General features: G+C 37.6%; 1 protein-coding gene across 8 annotated transcripts in view; it reads right to left on the bottom strand.

The window, feature by feature from the left end:
• Positions 1-2,279: 2,279 nt before the first annotated feature.
• Positions 2,280-25,181, bottom strand: part of CHD9 (chromodomain helicase DNA binding protein 9) — a 79,717-nt gene continuing 56,815 nt past the window's right edge. For 4 of the 8 annotated variants that reach the window (XM_057364636.1, XM_057364635.1, XM_057364641.1 and 1 more), the window contains 22 exons: positions 24,900-25,067; positions 24,149-24,328; positions 22,734-22,844; positions 21,859-22,055; positions 20,889-21,088; positions 20,264-20,423; positions 19,233-19,322; positions 18,394-18,497; positions 18,149-18,266; positions 17,432-17,489; positions 17,033-17,075; positions 16,647-16,866; positions 16,320-16,522; positions 15,179-16,087; positions 12,902-13,065; positions 11,717-11,989; positions 10,785-10,953; positions 9,706-9,845; positions 8,995-9,216; positions 8,069-8,197; positions 7,058-7,162; positions 2,280-5,733 (listed from right to left, as the gene is read on the bottom strand). In XM_057364636.1, the coding sequence (XP_057220619.1) occupies positions 4,870-5,733; positions 7,058-7,162; positions 8,069-8,197; positions 8,995-9,216; positions 9,706-9,845; positions 10,785-10,953; positions 11,717-11,989; positions 12,902-13,065; positions 15,179-16,087; positions 16,320-16,522; positions 16,647-16,866; positions 17,033-17,075; positions 17,432-17,489; positions 18,149-18,266; positions 18,394-18,497; positions 19,233-19,322; positions 20,264-20,423; positions 20,889-21,088; positions 21,859-22,055; positions 22,734-22,844; positions 24,149-24,328; positions 24,900-25,067 (4,827 nt within the window). In that variant the 3' untranslated portion in view covers positions 2,280-4,869. The remainder of the gene's footprint in view (positions 5,734-7,057; positions 7,163-8,068; positions 8,198-8,994; positions 9,217-9,705; positions 9,846-10,784; positions 10,954-11,716; positions 11,990-12,901; positions 13,066-15,178; positions 16,088-16,319; positions 16,523-16,646; positions 16,867-17,032; positions 17,076-17,431; positions 17,490-18,148; positions 18,267-18,393; positions 18,498-19,232; positions 19,323-20,263; positions 20,424-20,888; positions 21,089-21,858; positions 22,056-22,733; positions 22,845-24,148; positions 24,329-24,899; positions 25,068-25,181) is intronic. The other 4 variants (XM_057364640.1, XM_057364637.1, XM_057364639.1 and 1 more) reach the window with 4 other exon arrangements.

The raw sequence follows: 25,181 nt of genomic DNA on the forward strand, positions 1-25,181 counted from the left end.
CGGACAATGAAAGGTATGAGCCACACGCACAATCAGTTCTGCATTCACACACTCAAAACAGAAACTGCATTTGGCTCTTCAGATACAGCTTTAGGCCTTCACAAAGAAAAAAAAAATCCAAACAAGGCCAAAATTCTTCTTTTATTGCAGCAATTTTGTTTGAGTCAAAACGTTTAAATGGCTACCCCAATCACTGGAAGTCAATCAACTCATTGCAGTTTTTAAAGTGTTAACAGCAACACATTGGAAAGAGACACAAAGAGCGCGCTCCCTTGGTCAAATCCCAGCAGAGCAGAGGGGAGGATCCCAAAAGATTTAAGGAGAGGCCACTCCTAGAGCAGGTACATGGCAATTAAGTGATCAATAAAATAGGCTAAGTTTGATTAAAAGAGATTTATTTACTCTGTCGAATTGATTTTGTATTACTGGTGTTTCATGAAACRCTGAAAGCTTCAGGGAAAAAGTCTGTCCTGAGGTCTCAGAGATTTTCCCTATGAATATGCTATCTAGTGTCAGGCAGAGGAGCTCAAGGGTAGTTCTCAAATGAAAAGCTTTTACCCTCTGAGAACACAAAAAGGTGCAAGGACTATTACTGGTTTTGGTGAATACTAGGGAAAGACAGAGATGATGATAATGTGTTTGATGTTAAGAATCCCAAGAATTTCCCAAACTTTACCTGGAACACTACTGAGAACTGTGCAGTCATGTCTCATTCACACTGGAAGCACACAGGAGGCAGAGCAAACGAGTCCTCATTTTGCAGTGTAACTTCACGGCAGGATCTTGGGCATWGCATTTTCCTTCCTTCCTTGCATGAGAGAACCTGAAAGGAAGCAGCATTAAAGAAAAAAAAAATCTTAAAAAAACCCTGGAAAGCTATTATCTTTATTTCCTTTTTCTCTAAATGTTAACAAAGGAATTATAGTGCCTGTTGGTRTAAAACATTAGGGACATTTAGATAAGCCAGGACAGTTATTTTGTAAACTCCCGTGGCTACACCAGTACAAACAGTCTCCTCTGCAGACACCAGCATCAGCCCATCATCCCAACAYACAGATAAAAAAATTTAAATGTTGGTCAGCTACAGATGTGTAAATCCCACACAATTAAAACAGCCTGCTCATGTGGAACATAATTATAGATGCGATAAAGCTAGATCAGAAACTGCTTGTAAAACTAGATGTTAGTAACTTGCACATTACAAATAATTTCATGTAACACTACTGTGTAGATCCCTTTACATTAACTCTGAACACCAGGCACATTTCATCTCACTACAGCTTGAATTAGACCTTCCTTTTAATGGGTGATCAGCACTGTCAGACTGAGCAATCTATTTAAAATGTATTACTAAGTAACATGGCACAAATAATTTTCTCAGACACAGAATTAAACAAACAGGATGGACTTGGCCTTGGACACCTCGTTTAGAGTCTTATCTAATCATCACACCCCACATACCATTCGGAAAAATGTAAAAGGAGTGCAAGAAATTAAYCACCAATATAATTCCTAGATGACTTGTCCCTTGGGAATAGTGTCATTGAAAAATAGAGCCTTGCATCTTAATTTATAAATAAAGAAGACTGGATTCTAAAAATAAGAAAAATACTACTAGACATTTTGTAGGATTTCCAAGGAAAAAATGAGAAGTTGAGAGCTCCATGTGTATGCGCACTTTTATCACCTGTGTAGAGATCTGAGGAAACAGAAGCTCAGAAAGAAGAATTCAGACTAAAATAAACAAGGATACCATTGAATCACTCAAATGCAATGCCACGCTAAAACAAGGTGGCACCAGACAACCAAGAGACAATCTGGATTCAGGAGAAAYGTCTGTGCCCTGTACACTGCTGTGTACACAATTATAAGACTTAGCAAATATGTGAAAAGTAATGCAAGTTTTAAAAAGGAAGACTGAAAAGGTACTTCACTGCCAACATGCTTATTTAAAATAAGGTAAGTTCTGGACCAGAACCTAGACTGTATATTCCTTTCTAACCGAAAGCACTGAAGGGTGGGAGCAAACAGCTGGTTTTGTTTGAAAGACCAGTGAATTACAGGCAATGGATTCCCAGTAAAATTAAACAACAGTAAACCATGGTCTTGGACAGCAGGTGTGAGTGTTACCTCCATGGCTTGTTTGCAGGGCTTTTTAATGGTCTTAAGAATAATTTCAGTTTTAAAACTTAGCACTGAAACTTGACTTTTGCTGCTGGAAGATACATGTTTAATCCTTATACAGCATTACTTTCACATACTGAGGCCGACATCACGGGTAGTCAAAGAATATGTTTAATAAAAAATAATTAAACTTCCATTTGCTCTATAGAACATCATAGAAAGTAATTCAATAAATTACAAATGACTTTTTAAGACGCTTGTTCAACTACAGAAAGCAAATTCAGACTACACAGAACACAACTGGCAAATATTGCAAATGTCCAAAAAAAACCTGGACTAAGACTTGGATCATGAAGCCTGAAACAAGGGATAGAAATACAAGGCAATAACAGCTAAGGTTTTTTTTAGTAACTACCAACACACACTTTATCATCACCTTGGATATCCTTTTAATTTTAACTTCAGTATTAGTGTAATTCTACTGAGGTTTCCTTATAACCCTTAACTTTATACAACCGTATTTGCATATAGTTTAGCTGATAATGGGACACTTTTTTCCCCCCTCTGGATCAAACTGATGAAAAATAACCCAAATATAATTATGTTCAAGTCTACACCAGCCTTCATYACTTGAAACTGTAATTGCCTTATTACATAGAAAGAATCACTAGAACAGTAACCAAACTTACTTGACCATAATAGGAAAATACTTTATTTCATAAATCTGATATAAATTAGGTTTTAGCCACAAGATTTAGGACTTGTTTTGTGGGGGAAGGGTGGGAAGTGATGGTATTGTTGACAYACTCCATCAGCAAACGAAGTTAGTAACTGCTTGTAAAACTTTGGCTATTTCAGAGATGCATCCTAGTTAAATAAAAGTGCTATATTACAAAGGGCAAAATATTAAATATGAAATACTTTTTATTTTTATGATGAATTGCTACCCCCTTCTCTTGGCAGTTTTTGATTTTCACTATTGCTAAGACACTGCATGAAGGGCCAAAAATCAGAATACTATCTGGGAAAATACGTAACCAGCACAATCCGAATGGTACTTGTATAATTGTGTAATTACATCTAATACTGCTTCTAATCATGGGGCTAGTTATTTTGCACATAGAAACTTATATTTCATTGGTAAAGWTCTTGATAAAAAACAACACAGTTGTTTTACTGTACAAGCAAGCAACAGAACTATATCAAAATATACAGTTTTTGTTTTTTATTTTTAATTTATCCCTTTGTAAAGCTTTTTCCATGACTTTCACTAGTACCTGTATCTGTTTTCTCTTAACACTTGCCTATTCTTGGACCGCAAATGATGTAACCAAGGTCAACTGAAGTCTCAGTCAGTTCAGACGTTCTGAAAATGTGAATATGGGCCTCGACCGTGTCAGAGTAATAGCAGCTTAAGAAGAAGGAGGAATCATATCACACATCAAATCTTAGACAGATTTTATATAGYAAAGGGTTCTAAGGATTTGGACTTAAACAGATGCCATAAGCCCTGTTACTGGGGTTGCTAGGAATAATTTGTCTTCCTTACTATTCAAAGTGCTTTTTCTTTAGTGGGTAACTCAGCATAATATATGAAGTGATATCCCAATAATGATTTTGGATAATATTTAATATTTAGCCAGATTTAAATCTGCAGAGAAGTTTAAACTCAGAAGGAGTTCAAAACTATCTGTACTTTATTTACCATTATTAACTGGGAACTCCAGGAGGTTTTTATGACATAAAACACAAATAGAAATCTACACAAACAAAGCAAACAAACAATTTTTACATGAATTATGCAGTGTTGAAAGGTCTTTTCAGTGGCACTTTATGACAGTTTGCCTCTTCTGAGTCTTGGGGAAACTACTCCTCATTTTGGGACTTTTAATTCTGCAGAAGGAGCCCAAAACTTTGCAAGGTGTAAACTAAATAGATCTACATGGTGCCAAGTAGCGTAAGATAAGACAGTTTTTGCTTTTATTTCCCCTTACTGCTGTCAAAGAGAACAGATGTAGTAAGGGGGAAAGAAAACCCCAACAGTCTTACCTCAAATAACTCAGATTTTAACATGCTATACAGGATGTCTTTAAAAAACAAAACAAAACCTGAAAACAAGTAATAGAAACCAATGTAAACTTCCTAAACTAACTCAGCTGAGGTAACAGGTAGCCAGTTTAATTGGCTGATTGGGAAAAATTTATCTTCTTTTAAACACACTTGTACCTGAATTGGAAACAGCAGTGCATCACAACACTAGAGCATTTTCATGTAATTAAAGCAATGGATGGTGATGTAGATTCTACAGCTTTCATGACATTCATTAGCTGCCCAAATTATTGCTGAGTTTTGATCTGTAAATTATAAGTGTCAAGGAGGCTGTAAAACTATATTCAAATTAAATCAATAATATGCATAAAGTATTCTGTGTTCACTGCAAATATATTAAATATACAGCTCTTACTTGAGCATTATTTTCATAAAATTAACCCCCCAACAAAATTATAATGCCTTTTGTTGTAATTTTACACCATTGTGTATTTGATAGTACATACAAGTTCAGAAACTTATGAACTTCAAGAAATATTACATGCAAAACGTCTCTGAAAGCAGTTTGCACTTCTAAACAAATACTGAAATGTTCGGTCAGTAAATCATTGATGCACTCAACACTGGGTTATTTACAATGAAATAATTAAAGAATAAATTCAAAATCAGTTTATAATTTAAGTGCAGAGTCTGGRGTCAGTCTTCATCGCTCGAATCCGAATCCTCAGATGAAGACGATGTACTGTCAGATCCAGATGAAGCATCTGCTTTCTCTGAACCCTCATCTGTGCTGTTTTCATTGTGAGAGCTTGGCTCTGTTCCCCCTTTGTCTTCCTGATCTCTAACCCTAGAATTTTCCTCCTTTTCTTCTGTGGGCTTGGCTGAGCCTGTGTCATTGCTTTCACTGTTCTGTACATCAAAAATATTAGACTGAGACAAAGCTGGGATATGAAGATTAAGGCCTGGAGTGAGAAGCATCCCTGGGTAAAGTATGTTGGACAAAAGTAAAGGGTTAAGAGAGAGAGGATTGGCAGCTGCAGCGGCAGAGGATGTCGAAGGAGAACTTGAAACTGAGTTTTCACCACCAGTATCCGTATTTTGGTCTTCTGTCCTTTCTTTCTTTGCATCTGTCTCCTTTGAATCGTTTCCCTTTTTCTCCTCCGAAACGGATTCTGTGGACTTTGTCAGAAGTCCTCCCATGCCCAGCAGGTTTGGTAATCCAGCCATCCCTGACAGYAGCATGGGGAACATGGCAGCCATGTTCTTGGCTTCTCCTCCAGCAGCTAAGCCAGCTGGCATTCCCATCAGTCCCGCCGTCACTTGCAGCGACTGCAGGTTTTGCAGGTTTTGCTGTAAGGCCTGAAGGCTGGGCAGATCCACTCCTGGCAGCAATCCGTTGGCAAGCAGGGGGTTGACGGACACGCTGGCAGCGGAGGCTGCTGCTGCAGCTGCTGTTGCCTTGGCAATCTCRCTTTTGGGGCGCCTCCCCCTCCGGCTCACTTCTTCCCGCACCACCGGGCCCGTCAGGATMCGGTCAAACATGCCCTCGGGGAGGAATCCCTAAGAGAGACACAGTGTGCACTTTTAGTGTGTTTTGAGAGCTTAAACATGGCAAAGGAAAGGCAAATGAGGGACTCAAGGGCACAGAATGGTGTCCAAGGTGATCCTGAGACAGCAGCCCAATTTCCACACAACTCCCTGGAATCTGTGCTACCACATCCCAAATGTCTAAAGGCCATTCTCCACTGTGAGGGCTACACATGGATCTTCTCATACCCTCTGCTAACTCATCCTTACTGGCTTCCTGGCACACCAAGCCAAATATAGCTAATTCTAGGAGCAAGACCAATCTAAGATCTAAATCAGCATTGCTCTGTGATAATATTTCAGAGCAATCTCTTCACAGTTTAATTAGTTTTCAATTTAAAGTTAGATATGTGTGATTGCATATAGACCAACAATCTCTGAGCCCTTTTTATTAATGCCAGTGTCTCCTCAATGTCCTTGTATTTCCTCTCATCCATAAACTGAAGAATAAACAATGAAGACTCTACTTGAATTTAACTTAAATTCAGAGTACTTCCATTTAGGATTTGTAGAATATTACTTCACTCTTTAAGTCCTCCTACCTAACAACAAAGAAAGAATCACAATGAATACCAGTATTTCCTTTGAAATGTATTGTCTTGAAATTTCCTTTTTAAAATGTCAATCATAAGATCAATTATTACTCAACTCCATAGAACAATCGCCATTTTTTCCCCCAGCAAATAACTCTTGATYTGTATTAGCTTAATACAACTAGAGGAATACAGAACTCAAGTTCTGTTCTTCTCTGTTGTGGATAACTATTACTTTCTCAAATTCTGCTCTTATTTATACCTCTGTTCAGAGGTATACACTATACAACACAACTTACTGAAGTTCAAAATATTTCTTCAAGGCAAGACTAATGCATAGTAGCCTCAGTATCCTGATTTCTCAAAGCTGCACACTAAATATAATTGAATTTAAGCATTTTTTCATCCTAACTGTAACTTTATGAAAGTACTCTTATTCTTATGTAATTCCTGGGATAGTATCTTTCCTAAAAACCACTAAGGCTACAYTTAAGACATGAAAAAGTCACAGTATTACAGTATGTTCAACCAAATCTCTAATTTGGGGCTTCCAGTCACTGTTCCACCCCTTTCTCCTATTACAGCTGTGCCAGCAAAGCATTTACTGAACTAAACTGGTAGAAAACTGACACTGACTCATGTTTGCTGTTAATATAATACSAGARACAAAAATCACMMCYYYTKMMWKSRWTTTTTTTTCTGTTTGCCTTGTTTCCTTTCYRATACATTTCATGTCAYAGTTATCTTATTTTGCAAATACTCACAGAYTGTTTTACAACTTCTCCCCACTCAGGAGCCACTCCGTACTCTGGATTTTCTTTCAAGAACCTGCACAAATCCTTCAGAGGGGGAGCAAATGCACCCCCAACCTGAGAAGCAGAAGAYAGAAGTCAGTGAATATGTGACAACTGATCAGAAAAGGGGCAACATTAATACCTGACACTGTTTCGTTTTTACCTTTTAAATAACACAGTACAAATAAAGCCTCACCTCAAATTATTGCTAAGCATGATACAGCTTTTGGCTGATTCCTGGTGGTACATATGTACATGATTTGTTCTATATACCATAAATTCAAACTCCTCTATTAAACTCATAGTTTGTGACTTCAATATTTGACATTCTCACTGATGTTTAATATTTGAAGTTTATTTAGACATGCATGAAGAGCAACCACATGAACAGAGAACAACAGTAGTCCAAGTATTTCCAAGGTTGTAAGTACGATCCTGTTAAACTTTCCGTGTTTCAATATATCAATCCAATTCTATCATCTCAGTCAACCTCTAGAAATACTTCTTTTAAGAGACTCTGCCATTGTGAAATAAGTTCTTGAGCTTTTTCTCCATGCAAAAAAGGCTAAGTTGAAATTGTTTAACAGCATATCCTAATAAAATCATATATGCAGGAAAGTCAGCTTTTTAATTAATCAGAGGTATTTAGATCCAGAAAGAAAAAAGGAAAAAAAATAACAGTTTCTGCTTAACTTTCTCTATAAACTGCAACTTAAACTCACATTGCATCATACTGAGTGTTCAGTTCCATTTGAACATAAACCATGGGCTAAGTTTCTCTCTGTATCTTATACATTTTCATAGTTGCAAAACATTTATCAGAAGATTATAACTGACTTTTTAGCTCTGTGCCAAAAGTTTAAAACAAAAGTGTTTTATTTGTATACTGGGAATATTTTATCAAGTGTAGTATGTCCAGTTCTTCCKCTGGAGTAACTTTTCATTTGCAGAATATCAGAATGGGAACAGTATAATGAATACCTTTCTTGCATTTCTTCTATTTATGAGCTGAACACGTTCTTCACCAGTTAAACTATTAACATCCAGTTTATTGGGGTTTCGACAACGGTGTCTTTTTTGTTTGGGCCTCCCATCATGCAGCTGCATCCTCTGTTATAAAGGAAATAAAAGCCATTATCTTTCTGATAYAACTGCTTTAAAAACAGTAAGATCTCTCTGCATTCTCTTGAGTCAGACATTAATTTGAAGCCAACTTCAACTTCGGAAATGTTTCAGTAACAATATCTATTTCCTAATTACATATAATAAGCAACCCAGTAAATAGCACTACATCTCTCTGATGCATCTACCTGTTGCTTTGGTTTACTAATTTTTCACTTTTTAACAGTGCTTTAACTGTCTGGAACAGTGCTGCTGTTCTGTGTCATAACATCTTCAGGGAGAAGTAAGGTTGTTAYTCCAGATGTTATAGGTATGATTTACAGATCACATTCTGTTCATCAACAAATCTCAAATTCAGAAGTAACATAATGAGAAGATGATGCCCACTCAAACATCTCTACTGCAACACTGCAATGTACATATGAGATACAGTAAAGTCTTGAATCCTCTTGCACATCACTAAATATGCTGATACATATTTTGAGCTCCCATCATTAATATCATAGTAAAATGACTTTTCTTATCCTAGATAAATTTTCACATCCTAGGTGAAATAATACAAAGATCAAATGTCTTGATTTAGTATTGCTTTTCTTGGCAATTACATTTGTGAGACTAAAGGAAGGCTTGCACATCACATTGTAAAAAGAAATGGACATTTTCATTCTCCTAAATGGAACAAAAGAACAAGGAAATAATTCCCTGTAACACAGAATACAAATCCAAACACATCATATGTGAAATATTTTAGTGTTTATCTAGGGAGAAGTGACAGAAATACTCACAGGAATACAAGCTCCTGAATCTTCAACATATCCAGGATGTTCTTTAAGCCACCTTTCTAAATCTTTTCTTTTGGGGGCATCATCACCTGCAAGCCTTGTTCCATCTTTTAGATTAATAACAGGAACTGGACTCTCTGCATCAAGCATGCCTTGGGACTGCGTGTAAGTGAGTGCTGGGTTTATTCCTGCAGCRACCTGACAGGAGTTAATACCTGGATTAACCTGGAGAAATTAAAAAYATCTGACTACATTCTGCACTGAAAACAAAACCATCACAATCGTTTCATGTATGAGTCAATAAAGGCCACAGTCCTGCAGGTCACACTTAAGGACTTGGGCACACTGCTCATGACACAGAAATCCTTTAATCACTGACCAATTACGTCCCATAACAGAGGTTACAGATAATATCATGTCAAAATGTGCTGCCACATTAAGCCACAAATTTTTAACAATACATTAAGTTCATCAGAATTAAAATTACGTTTTAAGAATAGTTATCAATAGTTATCAATATTGTGTATATCTAATATTTAATGACACTCCACCAGTYCTCATCTGTGTAGTCATAARCTGTCAGCAAAARAAATCCCAAACCCAAAARTTTTAACTRCAAGKTTTTGTTGAACAGGGACAGCTGGTTAAGCTCAGTTAAGGCACTAATAATAATACTGATCTTAATTTTTTGGATACAAAATCAAGTCTACTTACATGGTTAGGCTGTTTATTTCTATTCATAAAGAGGACATCAACCCCCTCCACATTCTTCCTTCTTCCTCTTCTCTTTTTGACTACAGGCTGACTGTCAACTATTACTCCATTGGCACTGGCTGTTAAGTGACTGGAAGTACCTAATAAATAATGCAATAAAACTTATGTCAGACGCTTGTTTATAAAGAGAAACATGTCTGAATTTAAAAAAAGGAAATAAAATTACTTGGAATAGTGTGAATGCATATAATTTCTACATATAACAACTAAGATAAATTGTTCTTTGTTTTATGACTGGTTAAAGTACCATGAATATCAGGCTCTGAAAGCCACTTTACTATGAAAATTTCATTACTGCTCCTCCACCCCCTCCAAATTAATCTGTACAAGGATSATAGCTGTTGAAAACTGTTGACATCACAAAAACAGATGCAGACATCCCCAAATACGTGTTTAAAAATACCTTAATGGTATGTTGCAAAATTCAAGCAGAAGCTGGCCTAAATCAAGCACTCATTTCTAATAATTTCAAGTATTTTAATCCAAATGTTGACTCCTTACTTTAGGCTCATGTTTACTTGTATACCCACTGTTACTTTATTATGAAACACAGCTATAAATTTTTGGCTATAAGTCAAAAATTGATTCTAGATCATTGTCCTCCACTCTCTCTTTACGTGAGATACAAGAAAGATTATGAAGAGTGCAAAATGCCAGAATCATAAATCTGAAACTCTTTATCTTTATTACAAAGTAGCCACAATAAGTTCTGAGTTAAACTGCTTACTGTCAGTGTAAAGTGATGCATTTTGTAATTATTAAGATCTTCTCTGAAGGAGGTTTACAGTGTATAATGGCATCACTCTAATAAATGAACACTGCTGTGATTGACACTATGATAGAATATCAGGCACTCCAAACTGGAGAGTGTCCCCACACTGCACAGAATTTATCCAGACTGCAGTTTAGAACAACAGCATTGCAAACATCTCTCTCCACTCCCTATCCATGCATATCAACACAAGAACTCAGACGATTAAATACTAGATTACTCTTATGCTCTCTGGTATTTCATATACCTGATTTGGGAAATGATTTGGGGAAGTTGACAAGGCTGGTTTCTGAAGCATTCTGRAGTTCACGTAGCCGAGCCAGATACTGCTGCTGACCCAATGCACCCTCCTCACTTTCAAATGGCCTTTTCTGAGACAGTCCCTGCTTCTGAAAAGTCAATTTCAAACCACCTTCCTGTTAAATAAATGCCAGGGTTAGAAGAGCTTCTGCTGAAGCAGAAATAACTACCTCATAATCAGGATTTTCACATACACTTACTCCAGAAGAATTGAAGAAGAATGAAAGCACTGTGTTAGACCTTACACAATCTTGCTCTTTCATGTAAACCCAAAACCTGAACAGAAATTTCATCTTAACTGAAAAATCCAGGCACTGGTGAGCTGTTTACCTCCTGAATCCAGTCCTAGACCCAACCACAAAAGCAAATATTCATGTATTTTTAAATGTTCATTAAAATGAACAGGTCTCAAACTACAGATACATAAAATGTTTGAAGTTTCTAGCCTGCATTCAAACCAGGAAATTTTCTTCTAGTCCCCTAAAAGACCATGAAACAAGAAACTGYTTGCTGAAATCTTTAAAAAAAGCTGAACAACAGAAATACTTCTTTATAATAACCAGATTTGTTAGAAACAGCATAAAACAAGCTGKCTGAGGAAGCATCAAAATGGCAAAAATTCAATTTAGAGAGAAAAATAATGATTCCTTCCAGTGGCTTATGCAAATTTAAAAAAAGGAAAAAAAGAATACATAAAAACCCCCTCCCCAAAAAACCAAACCCAAATCCCAAACACTCAGTGCCCAGAAGCAGCAGACCCAAATACCCACAAACAAGTGTGTGAAGGAAGTGAGAGTGAGAGCAGGCAGCCACTTGCAGGTAAAGCATGCCGCACACCGCAATCGCAACCAGGTCCTAGGGCAATAAAAATAAACATACGTCATTGATTTTCACTGTAAACTCCTTTTCTCGTACATGCTTCTTCACCTTTGACAGCTGGGGTGATTGATCATATTCTTCTTTTACAGCTGCAAGAGGGGGTGTGGGTGCACTGGGCTCACTGTAATCTGCAGCTGCCCCTGAGCTGTCCAGGAGTTTGGTGGTGTAGAATGATGCCACTGTAGTGCTGTCGTAGCTCCTTCGGGCTGAAGGCCATTTACCCTTCAACACTGTCTGACAAATACTGTCAAGTCGGTTAATCATAACTCGATCCTGAAAAACAGAGAAAATCATTCTGTAAGGCCCATGTTTACCAGCACTGTTACACTTATGTATTATCCCTTTATTCTACAGAGAAGCGACAATACTTTCATCACTGAACTTGGACTTAAAGATTTTGGATTTGAACACATTACYGTAAGTTTGTGAAAGCTACCTCTGTACTTAATTTCACTATTTATTTTTAAACAAATATGTAATCTCATATCTACATGCTTGAAATACACTATCTCACTTAYTTTTAAAGAACAAGTATGATAACTACCAAAGCAGCATTGGTTAAAGGTGGCTTTGACTCACTGATGGTAGTATCTGAACCTGTGACCATAATTTACAGCAAACAGCATTTATAAAACTGAATCTACAGCCTTTTATTCATGTCTCCTCTTAGCTCTCAAAACCATATTATTCCTCATTCCCCTTCTTTAGACACCAAACACAGATAACACTTCACACACCTCCACAATACACACTTCTCAAGTCCCAACAAACTCAGCCAAGTACAGCGAGACTCCAGAAACTACTAGATTTTCTGATCCTTTTACAGTGATTTGTCAAATAAAACTTGTGACTGCTAAATTCCAAGTTCTGTAAGCAAACACCTTCTGAGTTCAAGACTCTCCCCTACATTTGATAAAGGTCAACTTTTTACACATTGAAAGTAATTTTTCACAACGTGCCAGTGACCTGTGACATGAAAGTTATGATGCCCTTCAAAAATTATAAAAAGCAGCATCTTGATTTACATGCATGTTAGAGGAGCCAATACACCAACAACTAAAACGTTCTGAAATTCAGAGACTACAGCTACTTCCCCTGTTCCATGGTCCACATTTAACAGAATACTAATGTCAGAGCCCACCTTCAACCACTACTTTAGTTTCCCAAGTTGCATTATGAACTTGCCTTTGGCCAGTAGGATGCAGCCAACATGTATCCACCTTGTAGGATATAACCAGAATTTGGTGTCCCGTTGTTCATCTGGAAACTGTCTTGTGTCTCATCTTGTGTGGTGCTCAGAGAGGCCACACTCTCTTCATCATAGGCTTTTATATGYGGAGTTCCTTCTGCTAAATAAAACCAGCAAAATCAGTATGTTGTAATGGAGTTAAACACTCAGTGTAAGAGGTTCAGGTGAACAAAACACACACAACAATGTTCAGAGAAAGTCCAAACACAAAGTTAAACTGCACAATTAATCTATTAGGTTTTTCAGGCTGATCCTTTTCTAGGGATGTAAGTTCCACACATATTCTGTATTTCGAAGCTTAAGATGTTGAACATTTACCTATTTGGAAACAGATATACTTTAGAGTGAGCTAACAGACAGTCTTCACTAAACATATTTCTTTCGTAAGCCAATATTCACTGAAGTATAGAATTAAATTGAAATCAAAGGTGTCTATCAACAGCACATGGCACATCTGTTGGGATAGTGCTTTAAAAGAACAGCCTGTTTCATGTACTGCATGGAATGCTGGATGCTCCATGTCCTGAACATGTGTGCCTGCGTAATTCAGTTTTCAATTTTTAATCACTGGGGATTTTTTCCTATTATCTTTCCAATGTGTCCTTTGACTTCCTTATATTCCTCTCACAATTAGTATTTCACTTTTGCCTTCATCCAGACAACAATAGTGGTTTCACTGTGACATGGGGACAGTCTGAAACAAAAAAAAAAAGTGTTGCCTGAAAACACTACTACATCAGCACAAGGAGTAAGAGGGTCAGCTSTAAAGAAGCCAAATTTATCCTGAACAATAGCTCTGTACTGAGTCATCTGACAGAATCCAGCAATCCCTCAAGAGATGCTTCAAATGTGTAAAGTATGCCAAAGGGTCATTAACACTGTRCAACCAATGAAATAAAACCTGGGCTTAAAACTGAAATGCATATGAAATTAAGTGAACTTTACAGCATTTATAAATCTCTTCAACACCACCAGCAAAATCACAAGAAAAAAAAGAAAGCCAACTGATTTACAGGATTCTGCAGTCTGAGAAAGGCAGGATTATTTGCCTAAACAGACTGGGCTGACACAAACAAGCCTAATAYTTGGACTTGGAGAACATGTTACAGTATCCACAATCTCTAACTGAATATTTATGTTATATATACATTTCTTTGCTCTCATTGTTTGATTGTTTGCATACAACCGTTTCCACTGAAAATGTCCTTTTCCTGCTACAGGCAGCAGCCTATTAGTAATTTTCTTTAAGTGGCATTTTACTTGCTAGTAAACATTTCCCCAGTAATTTAACCCCATGGTTTCCATTTGTCATTTCCATGGACAAGAAGATCCATCTTACCAACACAATACCTTTTCCCCTAAGGTATTGGAAAAAGTAGGTTCTTATGCTTTAATCCCACTGCCTACCTTCATTTTCTTCCCTTCTCTATTACCTTTTGTATCACACGTTATAGAAATCTTTCCACATTCTGAGTTTCGGTGGGGAAGAGTAAAGGACACTTCACAGCAGYAAAGTAAGTAGCATATTAAATAATGAATGGTTGGGTTATTAAAAGCCTTAAATCACGTAATCAGGTTTTTGCTTCTATACTGAAGCTTTCACTGTGTGTTATGAGGTCCTATGTGCTGAAGTCACCTCAATATTGCCCAAGAAGGAAATTTTTTTTGAAGTTTTGAAGGATTTGCAAACTTTCAGTGCAAGAACATTGTTTGGGCACCTCCAGTTCACAAGAGAAAGTAGCTGACATGACTCTAGAGTTTGGACAGAAGGAAGCCTGCAGGTTTCATGAAAGAACAATGAGGAAGCTACAAAGACAGGTGAACAAGGGTGGAAAAAACAAACAGGGAAACCGAAAAAATCTCTGTTTAGAAAGAAACAGTAGCAGGGAATACACACACACAATATATTTCCAAAAATCATTGTCCATTTCACTCTCCCACACACAAACCACATGCACAGCAACCCTGGCTAGGCAGCCAGTCAACACATCCTATGGACCTCACCCAAGGCACTGATACGAAGCAAAGAAAAAGCAGTATTCCTGAAATGCTTCCAACTCACTTGGAGGAATCAAGCAAATACGTCTATTTACATTTACTTTATGTTTAATAAAGTKTACTTCTGTGGGATCTAATAGCCTTTTTTAGACATTTTTCCATTAAGAATAAATTAGTGTAAGAGTTATACTGCAGAAGTAAGACTACACACATACCACGTTTTTGTGCCTCCTCTTCATCACTATCACTCTCTTCAGACGATGATGATGACGACGACGATGATGATGAGGACGATGAGGAGGAGGATGARGATGCTGAAGAACAAGATGAAGATGATGAAGAGCTAGAGCCAGATCGAGAGTGTGAACAAGACGAGGAAGACGAAGAGGATGAAGATGATGACCTGGAAGAACAGGATGATCTATCTGAGTCAGAGTCTGAGTCAGAGCTAGAGTCAGACCCCCTTTTGCTGACTCTCTGTTTTTTGGAAGCTGGGTTTGGTGTTAGAGGCTCTGTCCTTGCTGCCACCATGCGCCTGTCTGTCTCAGCCTTCACACTAGGTCTGTGGTCTGTAATTTGTATTGGGGTGCCGTTTTTGGGACTCAGAGGTTCAGATTTCATTATTGTCTGTGTCTCCTCTGTAGACATAGATTCCTCTTCAGAAGACTGAGGGTCCTCTTTCAGATTTTCATTTTTAGCTTTTGTGTCCTCAAAAGCATTCACTTTAGCATCTGACAGTCTTGACTGAGGTGTAAGAGGAGAGGCAGATAATGCCATCTGGTACTGGTGCAAGAGTGGAGTAGAAGTCCTCGAGAGAGCCACTTTGTTTTGATTATARTTCCTCTGGGCAGACATAAATGAGAGTTCAGGATCACGAAGAATATGATAGTCTGTCCTGCTAACTCCGTGTTTCGCAGCTCCAATAAGTAAATCCCTGTCGTGAGTCCCACATTCCCACCAGACAGGTAGGTCTGGGTTTGGCTGGCACAGCTTTAACCGTTCGTACAACTGCGGGTGCCTGAGAGCCTGTTCTCGCACTTTCCGCAGGAGCTCAATGCGGTACAAAGTCCGGGAAGCACGCTCCTCTGTGATGGGCTGGATAAAAATGTTTGGGTCCACGAGCTCTGTATTAAAACAACACAAATGAGAATCTGCCAAAAACAGTAAATCAGTACTTTAAGTAGATGACTCTAATCAGTTAATATAYGTCTCCCAATTATAAGCTTTCAATTTTACTCTCAATGTGTTTCCTTAATTTCTCCTCCTCCGTTTTTATTTTCTAACACATGAAAGAAAAACGTTTTCAAGGTAAGCACTGACAACACAAATTTCAGAAGTAAAAACACRCACACCCACCTTCTTTTGAGGGAAGACGACAGACCCTCCTGCACATTGACATAAATGCATACAGGTACTTCTCCAAGCTCTCATCCGTTTTCTTGTGCAGCCGAGCCATCGCTCGAAACTTGGTCCAGTCAAACCGTCCTCTTTCAGGGTCAAACACCACTCCAAATGTGGACACCACTCTATAAAAGTCAGCTTCTTCTCTTCTTGTCCATCTTAATCAGCAAGAAAAAGATGTGAAATTCTGTCATTTTCTTCACTGTTTCATACATTATTATGTCTTTACCAYTTTTTTACATAAGGGTGGACTCAAAAAGTGCATTTGCATGTTGCACATACCTTTGCTGTCTTTCAATCTTAGCAGCCATCTTTGGRTTTAGTGCAGCTTCTTCATATGGAGGCTGCATCATACTGGTTTGTACTGGGAATGTTGGCTGGATCTGCTGAGCCTGCCTGTTTTTACTTGTTCTCTGATAAGCTGTTATCAGGCGGCGAAGACGCGTTGTTAAGGCAGACTGAGTGGGCCAATAGATTTTGTCCCCTTCCATCATTTGTCCATCTAAACAAAAACCAAGGCACAGGAAAAAGAAAGTTTATCAATAAAGATGATCACTGCAGGTTCTACACTAAGCAATCCAAACACATTTTAGCTAAGAATCACAAGAATTAAACACAATTCAAAACACAAAAGCAACTGGCTCAGATTGGAAGTTTTATGCATTTACCTCCATCTGCTATTACTAGATCACCTGGGGATGAAACATCATCCTGCAAAAAAACAAAAGTGAAACACAATTCAAAWTACAGCCCTCTCCAGAGACTTATGTTAAACTTACATCTTGGAGACAACTTATGAACATGACAAAGAACAAAAGYAACACATAAGCTGGATATATGGCTAACGAGCCATACAATAGAACTATGCAACAATTCAGTACCATTCCTACCCACCCAGAAAACTGCAGAAACACGCAGAGTGAGCTTTACCAATTTAGAGAAATACAGGAAAAAATGTAGTTGTTTACTCAACAAAAAGGTGGAAGTATTACATTAGAATTGAAGGTGTGTTGAAGTGTCTAAGTGAATGAGTGTTAAAAGGAGCTATAAATTGGTGCCTACTATACCTCTATGTCATCTTTAAACAATGCTGGTGCTGGTTTATATTCTGGATCTTCTACATCCCTGTTAAAATKTCAACACARAACAAGCCATCTTAGTAATATTTTACAAGTTCTTACACTCTTTTCAATTAAGCAACACTGATTTAAATTTAGTGAGATACTATATTTAACTTTCTGTTTGAAATGAAGAAATATTTCATGGCATCCTTGGCTTGAATCCTGCTCCCCCCAGTTCACTGTCTCATTCAAAAGTATTCTTTATGACCGCAACTAAAACCCTCACTGATGAGGCAATGAATAAAAGCAGTTCCCTCTTTCAGCAATTATCAGTAATTCTCACATTGATCTGCTGGGGTCACTGGTCAGCTACCCAAGACTAAGACGCCAAAAGCTGACCTGAAATCAACTTAAACAGGATTGCAGCACTCCACCCCTGAAGGCTTTTGCACTTCAGTGTCTAAGTAGTACTTTTAATAAACAAACACAAGGTAGAATACTTGCTAATAACAAGTTACTGCATTTTCCCCCTAACTGTTAAATCCAAAACTTCAATGGTTGTGTTATACCATCCCTCTTCTCCACTCCGTGGGAATAAAATCGAAGTAGTATTCCTCACAACAATTACATCAAACTCATGCAACACCAGTTGGAAGAGAATAAGGCACAGAACATAAATTCAAATTTGCTTGCTTTAAGGCCCCAAAACATTCCCTTCCATACCCATCCATATAATCATTCGCTCTCTGTTCAGCAGCAACTGCTTTCTCATCTGGTTTGCCAACCCTTTCCAAGAAGCAAAGAGCTGGGTCTGCTCTGATAGTGTTGTATTTTTCATAACCTATAAAGGAAAAAAATGGCAAAAACTCAACTACCAGAGTACTTGATTAAAAAAAAAAAAATTGAGTGTAGGGTGTTTTTCATATTGGGGGTAGGGAAGCACCTACTTAGTCACCGTCATTACTCACCATGTTTAAAAACTCCAATCAGGAGAGATTTATCTGCTTCTGCATCCCACCACTCAGCAGGAACTTCAGAGTGATCTGGCTCAGGAACCCAAACATCAATTTCACTAAAGAGAATCACCAAGAGCACACCAACATCAACAGTATTCAGAGAAGAAAAAATTTTTCCATTCTTTTAGTACATTTCTACTTTACATGGCAATACAAAACAACCAGATGGATTGGTATTCTGTATTTGAGAGACCAGTAACAGGAAAAGAAAAGCAGAATCAGCATATAACATTCGTCCTCTCTCAGTGGGCTTCACCAACTCCCAACTCCCAGTTGTGCTTGCACAACTTTGCAGACCAAGGATTATATGTGTTTGTGTTTAATAGTATGAGAGGGACTCTCCTTTCACTAATGTTTCTGGATCAAATTACAACTTTTCATCTGCCACAAGCTCCTGTACCAGTGAGTTCAAGAATTTCCAAACAGCAATACTTGCATTAAAAAAGTAAGTAAAAAATAAAGACATTATTGGAATATACAACACATAGCCAAAACCACGGGGAAACCTGCCAATTAGCATGTGAAGCACACAACCCTATCTTTCACTCACTTTTTCAGTCTATTTGACTCACATTATTTCAATTTACAAAGCTAGACTCATAAAGAGGAATCAGGACTTCCTCATGTCAAGTTGATGAAGTGTTTAGTAAACAAAAAGAAAACAAAAACATGTTTCACACAGCCTAAGGATAAACATATTTAGCTTTAACAATTCTTATTTTGGTCTAAACAGATTTCTGAATTTTCATCTGACATTTGAAATAACCAAGCAAAAATACTCTATAGTTTACCTGGCATCAATTCCATCAAAGACCTTTTGGAATTCATTACCAATGACTTCTTGTTTTAAGTAATACAGCATTCTCACTCGAAGTAAGACCCTAAACAAACAAAAAAGAGAAATACAAATATCAGAACTCTGCAAGTTTTCAATAGTTGGGGATGGTTGTCTTTTGTAGTATCACAGAGATTTCAAGACATTTTCCTAAAACATCCATCAGTTTTAAGCAGGGGGGTAACATCCAACTCAGGTAACCTATGAGTTTTTATTGCCGTCACATTTACAAATTGTTTCCTTGCAAAATTTCTTTCAAATCCTGAAGACCAGGGTCAGCAGAACACTCTTCACTTGCTTCACAAAATATTGCTAAGAACAAACTGCTATTTACCTTTTCCTGCTTAGAACATGTGCTTAAGAGAGGACTGAGTGGGCTAACAATGAACATCTTCACCTTAACCTTTGCATTCCTTCTCATCTACAATTTGGTGCTTGACCCCAATGACTTTTCCACGCTCTTCCTCAATTCTTGATTACAGCTGTATGAATTGTACAAGCAGAATATGACAAGTTTTGCTACAGAAATACAATTTATCTAAACCAAGCTCGCTCTCAGCCATGAATGACTAAGCTTTCACAAGCTGGTAGCTCAGATTCTCCAAAGCCTAAAAATCATGCCAGGGAAACAGCATATAAGATTGAGGGGCAACAATCATAGTGCTTTCTTTGATAAGCACTCCTTCTTTTTAGTCCCTTGGCTGCTGCAGGGCATCCCAAACATGCTAGCAAGAKATCTCTCCACAGACAAAAACAATTTCCTCCAAAATTATAACAGAATTATTTTACATGCKAAATCATCTGTTCACCTCGCAAATACACTGTGACCTATTTATTCTAATCAAACTAATACCATTAAAACTTGTTTTTTCATACCTCCACAACTACGCTAAAGTCTTCTAAGACAAGGAAAAATTAGAGGGAAAAAACCCAAACTTTTGAAAAAACAAACCATCATAAGACATGCACACTTCAGCTACTGCTTACTTGTTGCAATGGTGTTTTATGTGCTTTTTGTATCCTTCATCTTGCAACAGATGTTCTGGATTGTATTTCCGAAGCCATTCTGCCTTGTGTATATCAAAAGTGCTAGCCTGGGTCTTCACTTTTTTTCCTTTTCTTCCTCTAGGCACAGGGGCTGATAAGCCTATAAAATGTAAAATATTAAAGGTATAGATACAGATGCCCATGATACTTCTAGCTCCTATATCCCATACAGGTATTGTGACCAGCAGTGCAGGAACAACACTAACATCAGTCTCTGGATTTGAGCTTTTTCAGTCTCGGGGCATCTCCAAAGTACATATCACCAGTAAGGACAAAACAGGAGAGGGGGGGAAAAGGAGGAGTGTGCTGTCTATCACTTACTCTGAAACATAATAGGTTCTTATGAAATGAAAGCTCACACTGAGCACCATTTGGGTAAGCCATCATACCCAAGGCAAAGCAGAAATGRCACTTCTTTGCCCATCAGTTCAATTGTGTTTTTGAAATAAATCCCATTTATTTCAAGTAGGATGCATTCAGAGAGGATTTTCAGCTGTTTTTATCCAAGTACCACAGGCACAGACATATGAAGCTGTTCAACTGCAGAAACACGTTAAGTCCTTACCGAGGTGATTCTGTAACTCTCGTGTTTGCCCATCCTCTGTTGGGGTGATGAGATCCCATATAAAACTCTTAATTTTCTCATCCCCTCTGTAGTGAACGAGACAATAGGCTAATAGGGCTCGGCAAATTATCTCCACATCCTGTTCATTCAGCTGCCTCTTGAAGCGACCATGGGACAGAATTTCTCTCCACCGACCCCACCTAGTCCAAAGTGAAACACAAATCAGCACCTGGAAGTGAAACACTGGGGTAGCCTACGGACCTCTCTCACAAAATGGAATTTTTCTCTAAAATACGTAGCTTTCAACTTTTTTYTTTCASCTTAAGTTWCTGAGTAGAAACAAGAAAGTARTATTTGCAACRTAACTCCATTTGTTTAAAACTGAGTTTTAAACAAAAAGTGCAAAATATGGATGACTGTTTTAGACTTCAAAAACAACAAAACTGACAGGAACTCATTCTGACAAGAATGSAGTTATTTTTCTTGTAAGATGGGTRAGAGAAGACCTAATATTTGATTTCCAAATCAACTTATCTGATTTCAGTATGCTTAAAATAACTGGTTAGATTCTCAGTTCCTATTTGGGCCTCACAGAAGTGCAAGATGTTCTACAATTATGAAAATCAAGTTACCTACCAAGGCTTCATTTCTGACATTTTTAAGGAGTCCTGAGCGTGACTGTAGCACTCACTGTAATGATTTTTAGAGAGACTCCTGTAGTAGCCATGTTAAATGCTATAATCTCATTTGAAGAGAGATTTTYACCCTTCTTTCTTAATGTTTCTTTAACTGCAAATTGTCAGAAAGATTAACACAGGGGGAAGATAAATTCCTGGTTTTAACACATTCTCTACACACACACCACATTATTGCCAATATACATTAAAGTTATTCCCCAAATACAATTTATCACATGTAAAAAGTATATTTTTAAAACACTTCATGGAATGAAGCAGGTTGTACACAGTACCCATAGACCAGCAAGTTCTTTTCCACCCGGAAGCACTCTGTCCTGCCATAGCCATTGGAACGGTCRTAAGGCCTGCGGAGCTTTGGTTTTTCATCACCCTCACTCTCCACCTCAGACAGCTCTGCCAGCTCATCTTTTGTAGCACTGAACGGCCGTGTTTGTTTCCTGATTCTTGGGGTATCAATAACCAGGCTGTTCTGAAAAATTGCAAACAAACCTCATGAGAGAAACAGTTGGCAAGTTTTTTTAAGTACAGGGCTTCAGTTCAGAAAGCAATTCCCATTTCTTGTCATTCACAGCTGTTTTGTAAAGACATCACAGCAACCACCCATGGAGTAAGTAGAAAATTTTGTGGTATTTAAGGCAAAAAAAAATGAGTTTCATATGCTAATGCCAGCACATTAGCTACAAACAACACAGAATATCTCATCTGAGCTGAATACTYACACAGACTATGCTGCAGTTTTTGTAAGAAAGAAGTGGCACTGAGGCCCTTTTGAACCAAATGTATGGGGAATATCTTCAAGCATAGGACACAAATTTCAGTATTACAAAATTTCTACAGGTCTTAATCACTTATTGTGCAGGTTCCAGTCCAAGATTTACAGAGAAAYGGGGCAATTAGAGTAATTCCACACTTTCAACCATTTTTAGGTCCTTCACAAAAATCAAACATGTCCAAACYTTTTTCAGGCCAGCAGGGAAATGGGAAATACTACAGCTATCAGCAGACTGACTGCCCATGAACAAATCAGCACAAAATGTCTGATTTGTTGAAATATTAATCAAAACACATCAGAAATCCCATACCTGCAATTTCAGAATTCAACAGCAAGCACATACTTGAAAAAACACACACTATAAAAAGTACTTACTCTACCACTGATAGCTTCGATATCTATTTCTGCTTTTTTGGCCCATTTCTGCCAGAAGTTGGGATCATCTAGTGAAATATCAGTTCTGTTTCCAGATGCAACAAAACTAGCCTGTAACAAATCAAACTAAAGTTTACCAACATCATACATCAAAAGTTTGTAGTTCTCCTCAGTGCTATGAAGATTGCATGACCTTATTTCATCAAAAACCTCCCAAGCAGCTGTTAAGACTTTAGAAGCTACTTACACTGCAAAGCAACTCAAAAGTTCTCCTCCCCCTTAATTTTTAAAAATCAGATCCATAATATATCAGAAAAATCTAATGAACTTTTATGCACCATCAGGAGAGAAGAACATTAAGCAGCAAGAYTCTTCTGCTTCTAAGTCTGAATCTAAATTACTCAAATGGAAGAAAAAAGAATCTTTTGAAGAGGCTTATCAGCATTTGGGGATTTCATCTCATGCAGAAGTACTCGCTTGAGGGAAATTTCAAAGGGGYGTTTAAGCTGCCAACAATCAAAGCTTGAGTGCATGGAATAAGCTTAATTTCAGAAGGCATTTAAAAAACCCTGATACACTGCATTTGGGAAAAGAGTAAATATATATAAAATTTTCTAACTCTTCTGATAAAAWGACACTGATGATGATCTTTAGAAGTCTACTTCTTATTTAAGCTGTAATCAGCAATATGTAAGAAAACCTAAATAAACAAATAAATAAATTAATTTTTTTCAATATAGCAATTTAAGAATATAAATACACAACTGCAGTATTTTAAGTCTTCCTTTTTCTTTGTCTTTTTTATTCTTTTGGAATTTTCACAATTGCATTCATGAAGTGCCCACACTCCAAACTCAGTTTTAGTGCTTGATATTTTACATTCTCAGCCCCCTTCCCATGTACATATATGCATCTCCATTCACTGCTATTTTAGGAGGTTGCATATTATGCTTTTTCAATTCTTACCAAAAAAGCTCACGGTTCAAAATATATCCTTTGTTTAGGCATTTTCAGAATAAGCTTGACAGTTTTTAACCTCATTCATTATTGTCATATATGTTTTCCTCTACTCTTAATGCATCTAAATACAAATAGATCTATAACCAAATTTGTTTTAATATCCTTGGTTAATGCAGCTCATTGTATCTCAGCCTTTTCCAAAGCAGCACAGATCCATTACTCATCTTTGCYGAAGCATGCTCCTTGCACCTGGCATTTACAGAATCCATCTGYGCAAATCTGATTTCTTATGTGCATGCTAACATAAATATGCAGCTGCAAGAACCCCAAATATGTACCTAACATCCACTTGCATTAAACACAAGTAAATATCACTTAAAAGTAAGGCCTAAGCTCTACAACATCCAGTCAATTTACAGCTCTGTACTGTCACAGAACACCTTGCTGCTCTGCACCTTGGCAAACGTGGAGCCTCGTCCCTCGGATTCAATGGTGATTGTTTTAGTCCTACGCTGCAGAATCTGGTCAATGTCTTCCTCACAGAACTTGGAGCCTTCATCCTCTTCATCCATAATGGCACCATAGGCACCTCTTCGAAGCAAGTCTTCTATTTCTTTTTTGGAGAGTTGTTGGATCTGAGTGAACAAAATTGGGTTTAGACCGTCAAGAAAGAAAATTGCTGAAGACTTTTCTATTCCTCTTTCCCTTCTCCGTATTTCTGCAGMCTAACTGTGCCTCATGATTTATAAGCCTAAATCTGGAGTATTAAAAGCTAAGAGAAAAGTCTAACTGACAACTGAAATAATAAATTAAGTGGTTACAGTAGACATTTTAACAGTATGCCTCTCTTTTGCTTTTCCTATTCKCAACATCAWGACAATCACATTTAAAAAAATTACSTGTTCATGCTTAAAGGAACATGTTATAGCAATATGAGAAGAGACAAGGAAACAACGAGAAACTTCCCTCCTGGTTTTAACTTTGGTATTATCTAACTTGAACTTTATGAGGCAAGAAATAGTGATTTATCTGAGTAACTGCCTGTATTTAAAATTATATCAGCTATACTGCTAGTCTACATCAGAAAASAGAATGGAGATGCAAATGACAGAAAAAGGGAAAAGTGGCAGTTTCTGTAATTTAAAGTAATTCCCACATGATTRCAAAAGTAAAAGGAAGGTTATTTCAGGAAATAAATCTACATACACCACCAACACTGTTTTCTCTTCCACTCATACTCTGCAAGACAGCTTTATCCAGTCCCAGTTTCAGACTTGCTCTGTCAAACATCTCTCTCTCATAGGAATTTCKTGTTATCAGTCTGTAGACCTTCACTGCTTTGTTCTGACCAATCCTGTGGCATCGGGCTTGAGCCTTTGGAAGGAAKAAAGGAGGGCATTTAGAATTTAGACTTACCTAGGAATAAGATACTGATTTTTGAAAAACCTGTTTCTGCTGTAGCCCAAWCCAAAAACAGGAGCTTGAACT

This window comes from Malurus melanocephalus, unplaced genomic scaffold (genome assembly GCF_030028575.1).
Source record: "Malurus melanocephalus ecotype Western Australia unplaced genomic scaffold, MMel_1.1 scaffold_40, whole genome shotgun sequence".
Lineage (NCBI taxonomy): Eukaryota > Metazoa > Chordata > Aves > Passeriformes > Maluridae > Malurus > Malurus melanocephalus.